Source organism: Eurosta solidaginis, chromosome 5 (genome assembly GCF_040869045.1).
Source record: "Eurosta solidaginis isolate ZX-2024a chromosome 5, ASM4086904v1, whole genome shotgun sequence".
Taxonomy (NCBI): Eukaryota; Metazoa; Arthropoda; class Insecta; order Diptera; family Tephritidae; genus Eurosta; species Eurosta solidaginis.
Genome location: NC_090323.1, coordinates 218,775,275 through 218,795,569, shown reverse-complemented (window position 1 = coordinate 218,795,569; position 20,295 = coordinate 218,775,275). Strand labels below are relative to the sequence as shown.

Genomic DNA, 20,295 nt, shown 5'->3' with positions numbered 1-20,295 from the left:
TCGAATCATGTGTAAGATTTTTTTACGAAGATTTTTAACTTTAATGTCCTCCTTTAAAGCTTTAATAGAATATGAGTAAGTAGAATACTAGTTCGTCTAACTACCCCAACCCTAAATGGTAACCCTACTAAAAAATTTCCATATTATAATGCGGAGTGAAATACCTTTCGTTTGATACCCATGTCGGCATATCTCATGCAATTTTTTTTTAATTTCGAATAGGTGGCAACCCTAAACGGCAACCCCTCGCAAAAATGTCCCTTTTGTAATGAGGAGTGAAATACCTTCCGTTTGATACCCATATCGGCATATCTCATGCAATTTTTTTTTAATTTCCTGTAGGTGACAACCCTAAATGGCAACCCTACTCAAAAATGACCCTATTGTTATGTGGAGTGAAATACCTTTCGTTTGGTATCCATATCGCCATATCGCATACAGTTTTTTTTAATTTCGAATAGGTGGCAACCCTAAATGGCAACCCCACTCAAAAATGTCCCTAGTGTTATGCGGAGTGAAATACCTTTCGTTTGATACCCATATCGGCATATCTCATGCAATTTTTTTTAATTTCCAGTAGGTGGCAACCCTAAATGGCAGCCCTACTCAAAAATCTCCCTATTTAATGCGGATTGAAATACCTTTCGTTTGACACCCATATCGGCATATCGCAAGCAATCTTTTTTTTAATTTCGAATAGGTGGGAACCTTGTGAAACATTCTGAGTGGCAACACCTAGGTAGAAAGTCTTAGAAGGTGATACATTATCTCTGTGCCAAATTTCATTTAAATCGGTTGAGCCGTTCCCGAGATCGTTCGGCTATACAAACAAACAAGAATTGCTCGTTTAAAGTTATAAAATAAATCAAAAATCGTTAAACACATCGTAACAAAATTCGGCAGAGAGGTTGCCTTTAAAAGGAGTGCTTTGCAGAAAAATTTACGAAATCGGTTAAGGACCACGCCCACTCTATAAAAGATTTTTAAAAGGGTCGTGGACGAATACAATTAGCTATATCTTTGCATATGACTAAGCAATGGTCAATGTTTCAGGAGCCATAACTCGAAGAAAAATTTACATATCGTAACAAAATTGTGTACACATATTTTCCTTATAGCAGAAAATATTTTTGGTAAAAATGGACGGAATCGGTTAAAGACCACGGCAACTTGGATATAAAACAAGTTTAAAAGGGTCGTAGACTAGAATAATAAGCTATAACTTAGCAAAAAATAGTTTTGAATCAATGATATTTCAGTTATCCAGTTTTATTGTAAGAGGAAATGGGGAGAAATTTTTTTTAAACGGGCGGTGCCACGTGTTATGTAGAAAAGTAATGTATCTGAAATGAAATGTACAATGAAGCTCACGCTGAGTATATAATGTTCGGTTACACCCGAACTTAGACACCTGTACTTGTTTTCCTTACCTTTCGTTTCCTTTCCTCCCCTTCATTTCCTTATATTATTTTTTATCTTATTTTATTTTATTTCATTTCGTTTCATTTTATTTTATTTTACTTAATTTTTTAAATTTTATTTTATACTATTTTATTTTATTTTATTTTATTATACTCAGCTGAGCAGAGCTCACAGAGTATATTAACTTTGTTCGCATAACGGTAATCAGTAACGGCATAAACTAATCGAGATAGATATAGACTTCTATATATCAAAATGATCTGGGTGAAAAAAGAAATTCATTTAGCCATGTCCGTCTGTCCGTCCGTCAGTCCGTCTGTTCGTCCGTCTGTAAACACGATAACTTGAGTAAATTTTGAGGTATCTTGATGAAATTTGGTATGTAGGTTCCTGGGCGCTCATATCAGATCGCTATTTAAAATGAACGAAATCGGACTACAACCACGCCCCCTTTTTCCATATCGAAAATTTTGAAAAACCGAAAAAGTGCGATAATTCATTACCAAAGACGGATAAAGCGATGAAACTTGGTAGGTGCGTTGACCTTATGGCACAAAATAGAAAATTAGAAAAATTTTAGACAATAGGCATGGCACCGCCCACTTTTAAAAGAAGGTAATTTAAAAGTTTTGCAAGCTGTAATTTGGCAGTCGTTGAAGATATCATGATGAAATTTGGTAGGCACGTTACTCCTGTTACTATATATGTGCTAAATAAAATCGGAGACGAACACGCCCACTATAAAAAAAATTTGTTTTAAGTAAATTTTAACAAAAAATTTAATATCTTTACAGTATAAAAGTAAATTATGTCAACATTCGACTCCAGTAATGATATGGTGCAACAAAATACAAAGATAAAAGAAAATTTCAAAATGGGCGTAAATCCGCCCTTTTTCATTTAATTCGTCTAGAATACTTTTAATGCCATAAGTCGAACAAAAATTTACCAAGCCTTGTGAAATTTGGTAGGGACATAGATTCTATGACGATAACTGTTTTCTGTGAAAATGGGCGAAATCGGTTGAAGCCACGCCCAGTTTTTATACACAGTTGACCGTCTGTCCTTCCGCTCGGCCGTTAACACGATAACTTGAGCAAAAACCGATATATCTTTACTAAACTCAGTTTGCGTACTTATCTGAACTCACTTTATCTTGGTACAAAAAATGGCCGAAATCCGACTATAACCGCGCCCACTTTTTCGAAATCGAAAAATGAAAAAAATGCCATAAATCTATACCAAATATAAAAAAGGGATGAAACATGGTAATTTGATTGGTTTATTGACGCAAAAAATAACTTTAGAAAAAAATTTGTAAAATGGGTGTGACACCTACCATATTAAGTAGAAAAAAATGAAAAAGTTCCGCAGGGCGCGATCAAAAGCCCTTGGAATCTTGGCAGGGATACTGTTCGTGGTATGACATACATAAATAAATTAGCGGTACCCGACAGATGATGTTCTGGGTCACCCTGGTCTACATTTTGGTCGATATCTCGAAAACGCCTTCACATATACAACTAAGGGCTAATCCCTTTTAAAAACCTCATTAATACTTTTAATTTGACACCCATATCGTACAAACAGATTCTAGAGTCACCCCTGGTCCACCCTTATTGCGATATCTCGAAAAGGCGTCCACCTATAGAACTAAGGCCCACTAAGTTTTAAATAATCATTAATACTTTTCATTTGATACACATGTCATACAAACACATTCCAGGGTTACCCTAGGTTCATTTTGTTAAATGGTGATTTTCCCTTATTTTGTCTCCAAAGCTCTCAACTGAGTATGTAATGTTCGGTTACACCCGAACTTAGCTTTCCTTACTTGTTTTATTTTATTTTATTTTATTTTATTTTATTTTATTTCATTTTAACAAAGTAAACAAAATTGTTGCAACCAACAAAACGAATAAATGCTCCAAATTTAATTTTCTCGTTTCAATATCACCAAAGAAAATTGCACGTTTTCTCATATGATAAATATGAACACATTCTTCGTTGATTTGCTCGCGAGATCAAATCTGAGTTCGTTTGCTTGAGGCCTGTTGCTTTTTTGAACACAACAACATCAAACACGTTTAGCGTCCGTAGTAACTATGAGTGTAGTGAAATTTTAATACGTATTTGGCAATTGTAGTGGTGTCATTTTTAGAGCTGTATTAAACTTTTTGAAAATTGTTTTAGTTGCCCTGAGCTGCTCCTTGAGAAGACCTAAAGATACATATATATTTATTTATACCTTAAAATCATGGCGGAACGATACAAGGTGGCAGCATGGGACAGCTGATTATAAACTTTTTTTATTTGATTTGATACATCAACATTTGTCCAACGAATTCACAAAAACAAAGTACATAGAATTTTTATATATGTTTGTAGGTATGTAACCATGCTGCCACCTTGTATCGCTTCGGCATGCTTAAAATTGTACTTAGAGCGTTTGCCTTATATTGAAAATTATGACAATCTAACTGTAGCTCTAGCATCAAGTTTTTCTTTTTTGAAGAAAATCAAACTTCGATTTTTTGTTCGGCCCATTCTAAAATGCATATGTTGTTTTATAAGCTAAACATATCAAATATGAAGCCACCCATTTCTAAATTATAATTTTCTTGTTTTCTTTCAGAAAATACTCTCAAAACAAAGTATGCTACCAATCAACCCCAGGGACCATTAAAATATATATTTAATCGTCGTGCGATCATCATTGCTGGTTTAATAATTATACTAATGATATTAGCTGGGATAATCTTTGTCACGAGTTCTCACACAAAGCAACCATTTCGAAAAAGTAAGATTCTTGGGGATGGCGATGATTCCAGAAAGCATATTCCAATCAATTCAACAATAGGTATTTTTTTATAAATGCATTCGATTTTGGTGCTCATGGTCAATAGGTTTTAAATATAAATTAATATTAAATTTTGAATGAAAGTAGCTCTCCTCAAAGGTAGTAGATACATCGCTTTATTCCACACCATTTCGTGACGTAGCACGTCGGGTGTAACTCATTTTGATTCCTTACTATGCCGTGCTTGAGTCACAACAATTTCACTTTATTGAATTCTAAAGATCCAAACACTTTTTCGGCTTTTGAGTCGCTTTAGCAAATACGTTGCGTCAACAGCTGACTTCGAACACGTGCGTTTTAGTTACTAGGGGGACTCATAAAAGCATATAAACTTATAAGGTGTAAAATTATAACCATTGTGTAACGCTGTTATATGTGTGTAACGCTGTTATATGAACGCACCTAGTAATACTCTTGATAAACTTGATTGTTTATCAGCGGTATTATTGCCAAATTAAATTTTTTTGATTGTTATACAAATTAAAAAATGCCAAGATTGAGTGAAATATCAAAACTTAAACGCTTTTACATGCTGATGTTGGAGATTTCTGATGAAAATGCCTGCTGTAATGTCTGCAAGGTTGCATTCCTTTGAGTTTACCGTGTTTACACAATGAAATGTGCGCGTAAATTTATCCAAATTGTGTAAATGATTTTTCATACAAAATTTGACAGCTCGCTTACGCACTAGATAAATTTATACGTTTACACACTTTATAGGGCATTTATACGGTTACATGACTCCCCTTACTATGTTCTCAATCAATAGGCAACGCAGCGGCAACGTCGAAGCAACACAAGAAGAATTCATAAACTGCCATAGTCAATAAGTTTTTCAAAATTTTGCAATTCTTGAAAAATCTTTGAATTAAGTTAACTATTAAATTACATTTTAAACATTATTTTGTATTCAAGTTAAACAAATTGCTGTTTTTGATCATGACAAAAAATAATCTAGATCTGACTTTCTCTTGCGTTCATTGTAGCAGGGAATTTTCATCGTGCGTTATTTTAAAATGACGCCAGCACCAAAACGACCAAAAAATCGAATGTGTTTGGGCCTTAAATAATTTTATCGAATGTTCAACTTTGATTATTTTATGCCGTCACTTTTTTTTGGCAAAACAAGATTTTCCGTGTGAACCTGGAGAAAACAAAAATTTCGTTGACTTATAGATAAGTGACTAACTGAAGATGGTGAAAATGACGCTTAATCGTTTTAGCGATCTTCACTGTCCAGTGGATTCTTCGCTGAGCTAACTGGCGCCGATTGGGAACACGTAGCTAAACGTGTGAGTAAACTCTGGTTAGGTCACAATTTAATTGGATTGTAGCAATACTTCTACTAATACTAGGGTGAATAACCCCCCGTTTAATCGAAAATTGTGAATATTTTGCAGAAAAAATTGCAAAAATCTATTGTGAATACACGGAAATCAGCAAAACAGCTGACTTTTGTTTAAACTTTTATCTTGTACTTAACTGACAGTCGATGTTTCCGCAAGCATGAATAAAACAAGCATTTCGATTACTTATAGATGGATGATTAACTGAATGATACAGATAGAGGTATTCCTTGGTTTAATCTGGAGTATTTTGGGTCAACCACCGCCTTGGTGTGGTGGTAACACAAAAGCAAAGCAAAAAAAAAAATTAGAATCAAGTTTTTTCATTTAGAAAAAAGTCTTTCGAAGCGTGGTCGCCCCTCGGCAGTGATTTTACAAACACTCCGAGTGTATTTCTGGCATGCAAATCTTTTCAGTGAAAACTCAGATGCTTTTTAGATGCCGTTCGCAGTCGGCGTATACACGTACGTCCCGTCCCGCCAATTTGTAGGAAAAATTACAAAGAGGGCACGACGCAAATTGGAAGAGGAACTCGATCTCTTTATTTATATTGGTTCAACGGGGCTTACAACTAACTCTAGGTTAAAGCACAAAAATGTAAAATTTCTTATAATGCTTACATTGGCTCAGCTTTTCCAAATCTCACCTTTATCCTGCTGAAAATATTTTGTGTTTTTATTGAGTTATGATGTACTTATTTGAAACAAGCTCTGAGAAAAGGCATTTATTTTATTCTTTTTTATTTGATTACAAAGATGTTTTTATTTTATGTTGTTAATAAATACTATTGCAACCAACCGATCCAATACTCCAATTTGAATATTCTCGTTTGTTTTTGTAAACACTTTAAATATCAGCAAAGAAAATTACACATTTACTCGTATTTGCTGATTCTTGCGCTATACTTTTAACACTCTCTGTACCTCTTCGTTCATTAGCGCGCGATATCGTATCTGAGTAATACTTAGTTCATTGAAGATGATTTTCTCAAGACAGCAAGATGGCACAAGTAGCGTCCGTAGTGTGAGTGCAAATACTCTCATAGTTTAAATACCTGTATGGCATTTGTAGTTAATGGAGACCATTGAGAATGCCTATTATTTTTACCCTAAAGTTATAGTTTGGTCATAAGCTTTCAACTTGTATATTTATATATAGATTAGCTTTTGGTTCATTTCGTGACTGTGATTTATAAAACCTATTTACTATAAGTGATCTACATTGAATATTTGGAGCTGTTTTCTTGACGCTCGTTTAACTCTGACTAGGAGTTTGTTTGACCTAAATCATTCGGCGATCTGTCAAATATGCTTAAGGCCAGCATTAATTGGATATGGTTAAACCACAAGTTCTTAAAATTTTACATTGACCGCTCACAAAATTGCGCTTTAAAACAATTTTTAAGTAGAATAATCATATTTTTGATTAGAGTCACGACGATGAAGAAAGCTATCGAATTTTAACTTGCAATCTTAGAAGTTGCATTTTCCATTAACAAGCTCCTAATTGTGAAGTGATTATGCAATTAATGATATTGGAGCACCAAGCTAAAACTAAAAGTTAAGTTGAATGGAATTACTTGACTAAATTGTCTAATAAATATAGCTTGGTTTTAAAATATTTATCTATTTTAAATTTTTTTTAGAACCCTTGCAAGATAGCGCACACCAATTTAACGGTTCACTCTTAATTATCAGCCGCGACGAATGGCTTGCTATGGCTGAAGGAGAGGGCGTAGAAATATTGAAATTGCCAGTGCCCCGCGTAATTGTCGCACATACTGCTTCAGGAAAGTGTGACACTAAGGTAAACGATTGAAGCTAGCCTAAGTCATGCACAAAGGTCTCTTTAACAACCCAAGCGATTGTTTTTGTCTTACAGAAAGAATGTGATCAACGGGTACGCGATGTACAAGCTTTTCATTTGCTTTCAAATGAATGGGGCGATATTGGCTATAATTTCTTAGTGGGCGGCAATGGTTTAGTATACGAAGGACGTGGTTGGAATAAAGTTGGAGCGCATACATTAGGCTATAACAGAGATAGCATTTGTATAGCATTTATTGGCACATTTATTGAAGAACTGCCGACGGAGAATGATTTGAAAGCAGCTCAATTATTGATTGAAGAAGGTGTCAAGTTGGGTATTCTCGCCAAAGATTACAGATTATATGGAATGCGACAGTTAAGCGCCACCGAAAGTCCTGGAAAAGCACTTTATAGCATTATTATGAAATGGCCACACTGGAGTAGAAATGCTTAAATTATAAAATTATTGATACACTTTAGCCTACCGTTAATCGAATTCAAGTTAGTGTTCTTAAAACTGATATTTTTATTATATACACATATGGGTATAAAATTTTTACACTGTACTCGCTTATTAATGTTCCAAGTGCAAAAAGTACGTATATATTGCTAGCACAAAGTTAAATAAATATTGTAACGAATTTTGGGAAATTCTGCTTACCTTCTGTTAAAGCTACCTAAACTGTTGAATAAATCACTCCAATATTCTGTATTGCAATTATACTTCACAATTAGACCTCCTTCGCAACTGATAGCGTAACACTTTTCAAACTGATTACTGCGCTGCTTTTGTACTCTCCGTTACTTCATTCGCATATTTCTACTAAAGTCTAGACGTTTCGCCTTCTATAACTGCGGTATCTCCTGCTTGGTAATTGAGCTACATATATGCGTGTGTATGTGTGAGTAACAATTTCGGCTGATGAATAAATCTGTGCGTGAGTTATCTCTTCGTTGCCTTTTATATATGTGTGTAAATGATGATTAATGTGTTCATGTATATACGAGTGGCTGCTGTATATTTTTTTATTGTTGCGTGATTATTTATTTAGTATCAGCTTAGTAATGCTAATATTCGTCACAATATAAATATATTAAGCAATATAAGATAAAATATAATATAAGATAAAATAACACAAATTCAGCAAAGTTAAAAAAACGTGATTCTCTATTCAAACAAAAAACAGTTTATACTTGGAAATACCATGACACCCAAAATCCCATGATTGCTTTCATATGTTTATCTATAAATCATTTTTAATATAATTTCAGCTAACGATAATGTAGGCGGAGGCATGATACTGCGTATAGTTCCACGCGACGCCTGGTTGGCTCAGCCTCCATTAGCAGCAATCCCTCTAGCCACACCTGTTGACAGAGTTATCGTGATATCCACACAAACTGACGTGTGTGACACACAGGTAAGATCATGTAGCACAAATATAGAGCAGATGAAACGATTTGACTCTATTTTATTGTAACAAATTTTAGGAATGCTTCATTATTTTGCACCTTCTGCTGTCGTTCGAATCGTTGAACTATCGAATAAATAACTCATATATTCAGTATAGCAATATCTCTTTATTTAAAACTCTACAGCAGTAGTACTTCACAATTACAATACTCGCGTACTTCACTAATAGCGTGTTAAAATCAAACTCAATGACTATTCCTCAGCTTGCGCTGCTTTTATACTATCTTTTGCCTCGTTCGTATATTTCTCTCAAGTTAACTTTTAGCGACAGCTGCTTATTTATTTCTCCTGTATGTGTCTGATATCCACGCTTCGTCTTCTAGTTATATGCGTGTGTATGTGTGAGTAATAAATTCTGCTCTTAGCTGCTGCCTACATGTATGTATGTGAAATATTATCTTTGATATTTACATGTACATTAGGGTGTCCCTTATTTTCCAAAGTGTTCCGATTCTCGATCTCACCCCCTAGAAATATGCGAATAACCTAAAAACTAGAATATACAAAGTTTTAGGTCAATCAAAAAGGGTTAGAGGTGGCACAAAGAGCTTAAAGTCCTGAAAAATTACGAATTTTTACAATTTCTTAAATTTGGTCAACCCTACTTCATTTGTTAAGGGCGAATCGTAATTTATCGTGTTATTAGTAAGTTCTAGAGATATTAGACTTTCAAATAAATCTAAAAGAACAAAAATTGGTCAAATAATAATAAAGTTTTAAAATAAATTATGCCTTAAACACGGTGTCATTACTTCAAGAATGTGTATATAATGAGTATACGTAAATGAGTTTGTTTCAAATTTTTTATTATAAATTTTGTTGAAAATACATTTTTAAAACACATACATATATCGTGTGAAACTTTCGCTGACACGTATATGATATGATATTATTTCCTAGGATCTATTTAAGGATGATTTAGTATGTGATTCAAATTGTTTTTTGTAATCAGTTACAACTTGTAAAAAATATTGTTTTTCTTGTTCGTCATTTGTAAGTATTCTATTATATTCTTCCATAGGCTTTACTCCCCGTTCTGCTGTGTCGTTAACTACTTTTATATTTATAACAGTATCCTTAGCTTTTTTATAGATTCCTGTATCCCCACTGTATAGTGGATCTATCTCCAGAAATTGAGATGATATCCCTGTTACAAAATCGTGTAGTTCTTTTTCTATGAATTTATTGGTTTCACTGGGCCTTAAGTGTAACCTCTTTAAATTTTCTGTTTCCTTGTCGCAGTTATCCTATGCTTTTGATTTTTTCCACACTCTTTTTTTTCATGGTACAAGAGACGTCATCATCGAACAATGCCAATGCAATACCTTCTTCAGACAGGTATTATAGGTGGTTACAAAACTTTTTTATTGCAATGTCAGATATTTTTTATTAACATTTCTGTATTTATAAATTTCTTTAATAAAAGGTAAGTCTTGAAGTGGTGTTCTATGAGAGTTGGTACAGTAAAATCAAAGCTTAACATAGAATTGTATAATAAACGCGCATATACTTGCTATCGAATTCTCTTCATACTCCGTTAGTTTAAACTGTTCACGAAATAAATGGATGTTTAAGCAATACAATGCCTTCGACATCCACCGAGCATGATAGGTGCGCTTTGGTACATGAAACTTTATGCCATCACTTGATCCTAGACATATAGACGTTAATTCCAATAATTCCCTATAGTCATCCCTTACTATTTTCTTTTTCAACTATTCCTTAGAGGGTTTTTTAAAATAGTATCTTTGCTATCGCTTAATAGTAATTTCACTTCGTTATTCGCCACAATATCATCCTTCAGATCCCATTCAAATAACAGTTCATACAACGTATCAGCTATTTCCGAGCCTGTTGCAGCATATAATTTTGGAGCTCCTATTAACTGTTCACCATTCCTGTAAGCAACAACAACTGGAAGTCGTTTCACCTTTTCACGACCTGTTATTTCTGGAAGTGGTTTTCGATCCCAATGCAAAGTGCCGCAATTTATCTATTTAAAAAAAATCTACTATTCAAAATTTGTTCATTCAAGAGCAGTATAGTTTTAATAAGAAAACGTCAAAGAATTTTTTTGTAGTTGTTTGCAATTTTAAAACATATATTTTAATTTCTTTATACTTTTTGTTTTTTAATTTCTTTCGACATGCTTGTTGCAAGAACAAGTTGCAGTGCAGGCTTAAATTTGTTGTGGCATCACGAATTTCGAAAGAAAATTTATAAAAAAATTATGTGTATACTTTTTTAAATAAATAAACTTCAAGTTTGGCTTCAAGGCATATGTATTTGTGTATAAAAAAATGTATTTGAGCGTTTTTTACCCGAATACCACGATTCACTGATAAACACATTTGCACAGACTTAATTTACTTTTCATATTTGTTTGTCGAAAGCAATATAGCTCTGTTATTGATCGACCGATTTTGAAGATTGTGGCCACTTTAGAAAAGTAAGAAAATACAGATTTTATTACAGTATGGAAAAGCAGCAAATTTTCGTAGGGTTTAGCAATATGGAAGCCTGAAAGACGAACTTGTAAAAATTCGTAATTTTTCAGCATTTCAAGCCCTTTGCGCTACCTCTAAATCTTTTTTGATTGGCCTAAAAATTTGTATATATTCGTTTTTGAGCTATTCGCATATTTTTAAGGGTGGGTTCAAGAATCCAAACACTTTTTTCCCTCCATACAACGAAGGGCCACCCTAATGTACATATGTGTGGCTACTTGCTTTGTTGTTGTTGTGCATTTATTTAGTAGTAGCATAGCGATGAACCGAAATGCTAATATTTGTCACTATATTTATATAAGCGGATGCGGCAGACGCTATTCTTTGATTTATCTGCATGACTTTTAAGAGGCTTTTATCTCTTAGTCCTCTTATTTTTCACGATATCAACTGATTGCTAGGATCTCACAGATAGAAATAGACCGCATACAAAATACACCAAAACGAACATCTTAAAATCTCGAGAGAAACACGAAAAAGTTTTCAGGTAGCATACAAATCTTCCTGTCCAAACTCAAGGAGTAAGAAGACCTTCCCGCCATGGTGAGTTGAAATCTCTAGCGATCTAAGGTTGAATCTCAGAAAGGTATTCAACGAATGCATTCAATAGGTGCCTTTCAGGAGCATAGGGTATACATGAGGGAATATAAGAAAGCCGTACGCAGTGCCAGAACTAAATCCTGGCCAGAATTTTGCGAATCCTTCATCGAACTCAGCAAGGCTTGGAAAGACTCTAGCTAAAAAGCATTCAAATAAAACCTTTGTTAAGCGCGCTGATGGAACAAATTATGCTGCAGAAGACCCAAAAAAATCTTTGGGTAAGGAAGTTAAAGAAATCTTACCTGCATGCATTCGCTACAGACACATTCCATCCTTGTTGACGACCATCCAAGTGTGGTCTTCATTAAAGTCGGAAAGATAGGGGCACAAGCTGGCCAAAGATTTCAGGCCAATATGTCTTACATCTTACATCTTTTGTGCTAAAACCGCTTGAAAGTTTTCCACGAGATTCCACTTTTGACGGCAGCAGCGCTACACAAGGTGAAAAGAATAGTGAAGAAATCCCTTATGAATAAACAATTTACTCCGGCAGCATTTGTGGTTGTGGAACGTACTTTCAACAATGCTAAAGCTGGCGCGATATAATCAGCCCTCGGTAGGGCAGGGTTGTAGGAACCAGTAAGGAACTTTTCTTACTCATTTAAAATGTGCTGTTGTCATTCCTTTATTTAAAAAGGGAAACAAAATAGATATAAACAATTACAGGTCGTCCCTTTGAACTCATGCGCTCACTACTAGAAAAAAGCAGAACTGTGCTGGCCTGTTTGTTGATATCACGAAAGCATTTGATATGGTTGATCACCAAATACTGTTAGATAAATTTTATTGCGTAGGGCTTTCGTGGCTTTATGTACAATTCATCATACTTATCAGGAAGAGTGCAGAAAGTAAAGGTTGGCAATTGTTTAAGCAATCCTGTGACAACTACCTTAGGAGTATCCAAAGGGTCTGTTCTAGGTCCAATACTGTTCCTTGTTTATTGGAATTCTTTGTTTTCTTTGCCGTTATATGAAAAGGTTATCGAACTATCTGGATTTGGTAGCAGGCGTCAACTTCGATGTTCATTTGTTGAGAGTGTGGTTTGCTAAACATAAACTGATCGTCAGCAAGAAAACTCAACCGATGTATTACAATTTACATCCAAGAACCTCACCTGATATTGCCATTATATTCCACGCCACTGACTGCAGACGTTTCGCTCTGAGCAATATGTCGTGCTCTGGCACATCATTTAATCATGAAGCAAATTGTACCGATAAGTGTTTCCCAATTGAAAGAGTTGATACTTTCCAATATCTGGGTGTTTCTGTGGACAACTCGTTAAGTTGGTCAACACATATTTCCCGCTTGAAGGCATACATGCGATCTACTGTGCACTATTTTTATAGTTGTTGTTGTTGTTGTTGTAGCAATGTTTCGGCCCACCTAATAGCTGCGACCGATCACAAATTTTCATCAATATCCTCTAACGGGAGTCCAAGGAAACTTGCTGTTTCGACAGGGGTGGACCATAATGAAAGGGGTGTTAGAGGCGTTGGTTCCACATTAAAATTAAAGAGATGGTTGGTGTCATGTGGGGACACATTGCAAGCGGGGCATACATTTTGTATGTCGAGGTTGATTCTGGAAATGTAAGAGTTTAACCTGTTACAGTATCCAGCATCCAGTGACTCGCGTTTCCCTGGGGAGTATGCGTTCCTCTTCCGCAAGTTTTGGGTACTGTTCCCCGAGTACTGGATTCACCGGGCAATTCCCGGCATAAAGGTCCGACGCCTGTTTATGGAGTTCACCAAGGACCTGCTTGTGTTTTTTTGCTTCATACGGCTGAGTTCTCAGGTGCCGTATTTCCTCAAAATGCTTACGGAGATGACTCCTTAAGTCCCTAGGCGGTGCTGGCTCATCAATCAGATGTCTGTTGGGATGCCCAGGTTTCCGGGCATTCAACAGGAACTGTTTTGTTAGCATCTCATTTCTCTCCCTGATGGGGAGTATTCTCGCCTCACTATGTAGATGGTTTTCTGGGGACATAAGAAGACAGCCCGTAGCGGTTCTGAGCGCAGTATTTTGGCAGGCTTGTGTTCCAGTGGGTAGTTTTTAGGCTTGGCGACCTTAAAGGGGACGCGTAACACGCAAACGACTGGCCAATTGCTTTGTATGTGGTAATGAGCGTTTCTTTGTCTTTTCCCCAAGTACTGCCAGCAAGGGATTTGAGGATTTTATTACGGCTCTGGATTTTCGGAACAATTGCGGCTGCGTGCTCACCAAAATGTAGATCCTGATCAAACGTCACACCTAAGATTTTGGGGTGCAGGACAGTTGGTAGCGTAGTGCCATCGACGTGAATGTTCAAAATGGTCGACATTTGGGACGTCCAAGTTGTAAATAGGCTCGCGGATGATTTAGTCGGTGATAATGCCAGGTTTTGCGGGGCGCAAAACGATCAGGAAGGTAGCCGTTTATTCTGTTGCAAAGCTCATCGATCTTTGGGCTCGGGCCTGTGGCCATTATTGTGCAGTCATCGGCGTAAGAAATGATAGTAACTCCTGGTGGCGAAGGTAGTTTTGATATGTAAAAATTAAACAAAAGTCTAAGGAATATATGTTCAAACGCAACGCTTAAGACGCTTTATTACGCTTTGGTTCACTCTAAGCCTCAATATGGCATATGCTGCTGGGGTGGTGCGTCTTACAGTAAAATCCAGCAACTTCTTACTATTCAAAAATGTGTCATAAGGAAAATATGTAATGTGAACCGTTTCTACCACAGCATGGAGTTGTTTAGAGAGCTGAAAATTCTTCCAGTAAAACACATGTACTATTACAAAACTTTAAAAATATTCTTTATTCGTTGTGGGTACTTACACAGCCTAGTCACGGATAATTATAATTTGAGGCAAAACTCACTCGGACTTGTTGTTGTTCCTACATCGCGTACTATACATTATAATAACTTTTTTACTATCGTATCTCGTAAAGCTTTCAATACGCTACCTGTGTCTATACGAGTCATTAGAAATATGCGTAAATTTTTAAAAAATATCAAATCATTTTTATTAGAGCAGTCACACGACGACATCAAAATTTTGCTGAACCCTGCCACTTAGTAATTTAAAATCAACATTGTTATTTTCTATTGATTATACATTTTATTTTGCCTTTGGTACTTTAACTTCCACTTAGGTTATAACTTATTAACTATTTTCACCCCACACACGTTTGTATATATTCATTAATTTATTTTGAGATGGCATTCAAAACTAAAGTTTTAGATAACTTTACAGCATGCCTTACTTTTCTTTCAATTTCGATGTATTAAGTGTCAAAATTTATATATGTAAACATGTATAAAATATTGTGATTTGAAAGAAAATGAATAAATATAATCTAATCTAATCTAAAAATTAGACCTTGTCTCCTCTTCCTTATCGCGAGAAAGCAGCTGACCTGGAGGGAACGAGAATGTATAAGCAGATATGTAGAGGTACACCTCAAGGTGGGGTACTCTTACCTCTGCTACGGTTCATTACTATGAACGATATTCTAGAAAAACCCGACATAAATGGTGCGAAAATTGTGGCGCATGCTGACGATGTGGCGATGCTAATTTGGGGTTCATTCCTTTCAGTGATGAGGTCATGGAAATATCGTTGTCAAAACTAAGTAGGTGAGCACAGGGATGTGGCCTTAGTTTAAACTCGGAGAAGATGGATCTACTACTCTTCCCGAGGAAGCACAAACCACCCACCTTTAAATTAACAAGGCTAAACGGCCAGCAATTAACCCTATAAAGTAGTACCAAATATCTTGGACTGGCGAATCGATTTTGGGCACATTAGGACAGCGTGCACCGAAGAACGGGTACAGAAGGCCAGCATCGCTTTCCACACCTGTAAGGCGATATTGGCTGAGAAATGGGATCTTAAGGCAAAGATGGTTCTATGGCTGTATTGTGACCAGTACTGATGAATGATTTTATAGTGTAGTGAGAAGCTGTTAGTAATAACTGCAATCACACCAGCCTACAAAAATCTCAGCGAACCGCGTACGTTGGTGCTACCGGAGCATGTCGCACCTGCCCCATGGCGGCTTTAAAATATAAAATAAATGCAAGGCCCGATAACCTCCGAAGAGATCTAAGGCCGAGCTTCACCTCCAATTTGCATCGTGCTCCTTTTAGATATTTCCTCCAAATTGGCAGGACGGGGCCCACAGGTTTTACGTCGATTCCCAACGGCATCTGTAAGGCACATGAATTTTCACTGAGAATTTTTTCATGGCAGAAATACACTCGGAGTGTTTGCCAAATCACTGCCGATATGCGACCCCGCTTTTAAAAACTATTTTCTAATTGAGACAACTGTTTTCTAAATTTTTGATGTTGCTTTACTCGGGGATTGAACCCAGAGTCTTCGGTGTGGTAGGCGGAGCACGCTACCACCACACCACGGCGGCTTTAGACCCCATCTTAAACCTACTTCCGATAGACATGGTACAAACCGCACTAAGCCTCAGGGAATCTGGGGGCTGGAAGGATAGACAGAAGTGCATAACAGTATCCTAAATTTACTTTCGCCGGGATCTTTCAATTCCGAAAAAGATTGTTATTCCCGCAAACTTAAGTTTTATAGCAGTTCTAGCACTATGATTCCAAGTAGGAATGATAGGAGGAGGGTCACGGTTCCAGCTAAAAACGGCATACTAATCTACATCGATGGCTTCAACTTGAACTCAGGTGTGGGGCTGAAGTCTATTTGCTCTCCCTAGATATTTCTACGTCATTCAAACTGCCGTCACACTGTAGTGTGTTTCCAGCAGAAGTCCTCGCGATTTGGCAGCCATTCAAATCAATCGTGGTCCGGAACAGAAAGAAGCAACAAGCGAATGGTGCTAGCAGCATCATTCACTAGCTCAAAGCTGTAGGGTCATGCAACCAATTTATAGCTGCGTTAACAGAATCTTTGAAAATATACTGGGTTGGAGGGGCTCAGCCGAAGAAAGTGAGGGAATCACCAACGTCGAAGTAGTCATGACACTACGGGTAGCCATGTAGGAAACTAAGAATTTTTACGTTAAAAAATCTAAGCAAAAGTGGAAGCAAGAAAGTAGTTTACTGGGTAGATCCTGGGCCGACACCGATAAACACAAGATGGGGTTTCCGCATAATGACCAATGCGGAAGTTTTAAAGATGCAACTGTCAAAAAGACTGTTGAGGATTTTCTGTGCAAATGCCAGGCTCAAGCTAGAGCAAGTGGGAGCTGGAATCTATTCGCATTTCAAAGTTTATGGCATATACTGGTTAACTCTAAAATGGCCCATGGTTTTATATTGGTTTAATATTTAAGCAATGTTGGAACAATGCCCTTTTTTTAATTTATTTTAATTTCGTTAATTTAATACTTATTGTAACGAATTTAGAGAACTCCGCTTATTTGAAACCTTCTGCTAACGTTCGAATCGCTAAATTGTTGAATAAATCACTCCAATATTCAGTATTGCAAACTGGTCTTTATTTAGACTACTTTGGGAGTAGTACTACATAATTATACTTCACAAGCGTGCTTAGATCACAACTGATTCGTTATTACTCAGCTTGCGCTGCTTTTATACTCTATTGTCTCGTCCGCATATTTCTCCAAAGGTCTAGACGTTTCACCTTCTAGAACTCTCGTAGCTCATGCTTGGTTACCAGATATATACATGTATATTTATAGTTTATAGCCATATGCGTGTGTATGTGTGATTAACTTCTTCGGCTGATGACTACATGTATGTGTGTGAGAGATATCTCTTCGTCGACTTCTACATAAGTGTTGCTAGCTTTAATGTGGACATGTATATAAGAGTAGCTGCTTCATGTTTTTGTTGTTGCGTGATTGTTTACTAACAGCCTAGTGATGTCAACATTCGCCACAATATATATATATATTTTATTTATTTTTTGTATCCTTTTCAGGCCATGTGTGTATATCGCGTACGAATGACACAAACACTAAATATTGAATCTCAAGGCTACGATGATATCATCTATAATTTTCTAATTGGCGGAGATGGCAATGTATATGAGGGGCGTGGTTGGGATGTAACCGGTGCACACTTAAGGGCCTTCAATGCGAATAGTATTAGTTTCGCTTATATTGGAACGTTTAAGAAACAAAAGCCATCAGATAAACAAATGAATGCGACTAAACTCTTGTTGGAAGAAGGTGTACGTCTAGGAAAGCTCACATCAGATTATAAAATATATGGAGCATATAAGTTGGATCCAACTTCGACAGATACGAAAGCTGATGAATTGTATAAAAGCTTTAACAATTGGCCACATTGGACTGATTAATTTTTTTTTTTTATATTTTATTGAAATTTTTTATAAAAAGTAGTTAAGAGGTGCAATTTTTAATAATTATCTAAGTAAGCATAAAATATTTTATAAATGTTTATATTGTGAATACATTTAGTTGAATTTTTTTCAAAGTTGTTTTTTAACTACTAGTGATTATTTTATCCCCTTACTGACTTAATATAAAATCAAAGTCTGCATTTACGTCACTACTTTAGGGAAGGATGTAAAGAACTTGAGGTATCGCGATAAAAATAAAATGGTAAAAAATAGAAAGCTCTTTATATATATGCAGGTGTTAAGGAATTGTGCTCATATAGTATGTATCTTACTTTTTCTGATCTACCATTAATTAACTTTTAAGTCCTAGTCTAGTAGAAAAAGAAATTAGATATATTATGTGAATTAGTAAATTTACTTCTGCAATGTTTTCAAAATTGTATTTTAATGAGATAAATTTAATTAATAAAGATATAAAATTTCTATGAGTAAAAGGCTGAAGGCACGCGAAGCGTATCGTCAACGGCACATATTAGACGCTACATACTAAACCAGCACGCTTTGAAAGTCGTCAGCTGTATGAAATCCACAAAACATGAAATCTTTAAACCCCCCGCAGACGAACTGGCTCGTCGTCGCATCGTGCTTGTAAGCAACATCAGATAGCGTACGCTTGTATGTCGCACACATGTTTTTAAATGGGGAACCGTATACGGCTCGTACGCTTCTCATGCAGCATGGTTATCATTTTCCGCATGTACAGAGCTGCTCAACCCCTATACACTTATAGCACTTTTGTTTTTGTTTTGCCCCGAAGAATAGGCACAGATATACGAAAGTGCAAAGAAAAAGCACTTCCATATGAAGCCAAGGCACTTCGGTATGATATTCAAATTTACACTAACAAATTGACAACAAACAAATAATAAATATTGTAGCAATGACAAAACTTTAAATTCAAAATTTATTCATTAAAACAATTTTAAATTTTTTTTTTTTTTTTTTTGCCATTTGTGGTGTGTCAATGTAAACCGATATCGATAACCAACTTACACCTTTACTACTATGTTAATGGTGCCTGCTCTAACAGATGTTCGACTCTCTGACATTCATTCGTTCGTACCCTCTGGTTGTTGAGCATCGCGCTAATTTCCATTAGTCTTAAGTTTGCGCATTTTAATTATTAATTCAAGAAATAATATTCAATAAATATTACTTTAACAAAAAGACGTGTGCAATTATTACATTTCTGGCGACGAAAGGAAAAAAAAGATAGCGAATTGCTATGGCCAATGATGGAAATGCGGCGCGGCCACCGTGGTGTGATGGTAGCGTGCTCCGCCAACCACACCGTATGCCCCAGGTTCAACCCCCGGGCAAAGCAACGTCAAAATTTTAGAAATAAGGTTTTTCAATTAGAAGAAAATTTTTCTAAGCGGGGTCACCCCTCGGCAGTGTCTGGCAAACGCTCCGAGTGTTTTTCTGCCATGAAAAGCTCTCACTGAAAACTCATCTGCTTTGCAGATGCCGTACGTAGTCGGCATAAAACATATAGGTCCCGTCCGGCCAATTTGTAGGGAAAATCAAGAGGAGCACGACGCAAATTGGAAGAGAAGCTCGGCCTTAGATCTCTTCGGAGGTTATCGCGGCTTACATTTATTTTTTTTTATTTTAATGATGGAAACGTTAGTCTGTTAGTCGGTGCTCTACTTGTCAGCACATCTCCCCGATTTGATCACGCAATAAGCAAATGGCAAATTTTTCACGTGCAACTGAAGCAGTTTTTTATTGCAAACGAAGTTGACGACAATAAGAAGAAAAGAGCAATATTACTGACAGCACTTACGGAGAAGTCGTACATATTATTGCAGAATCTATTGAATCCAAAGAAAGCGGAGGATGCATCGACAACTTATGAAAACTGCGTGGAGGCGCTTGAGCAGTACTTTAAGCCACCTTCTTCTGGATTTGCAGAAAGGT

The 20,295-nt window shown here is 36.2% G+C and overlaps 1 protein-coding gene across 8 annotated transcripts in view; it reads left to right on the top strand.

Annotated features, from left to right (window-relative positions):
* Nucleotides 1-18,591, top strand: part of PGRP-LC (Peptidoglycan recognition protein LC) — a 97,923-nt gene extending 79,332 nt beyond the window's left edge. For 5 of the 8 annotated variants that reach the window (XM_067788377.1, XM_067788376.1, XM_067788373.1 and 2 more), the window contains exons 3-5: nt 4,058-4,282; nt 8,709-8,857; nt 17,932-18,591. In XM_067788377.1, coding sequence (XP_067644478.1) covers nt 4,058-4,282; nt 8,709-8,857; nt 17,932-18,312 — 755 coding nt within the window. In that variant the 3' untranslated portion in view covers nt 18,313-18,591. Of the gene's footprint in view, nt 1-4,057; nt 4,283-7,273; nt 7,435-7,509; nt 8,160-8,708; nt 8,858-17,931 lie in introns of those variants that run through there. The other 3 variants (XM_067788380.1, XM_067788381.1, XM_067788379.1) reach the window with 3 other exon arrangements.
* The last annotated feature ends 1,704 nt before the right edge of the window (nt 18,592-20,295 follow it).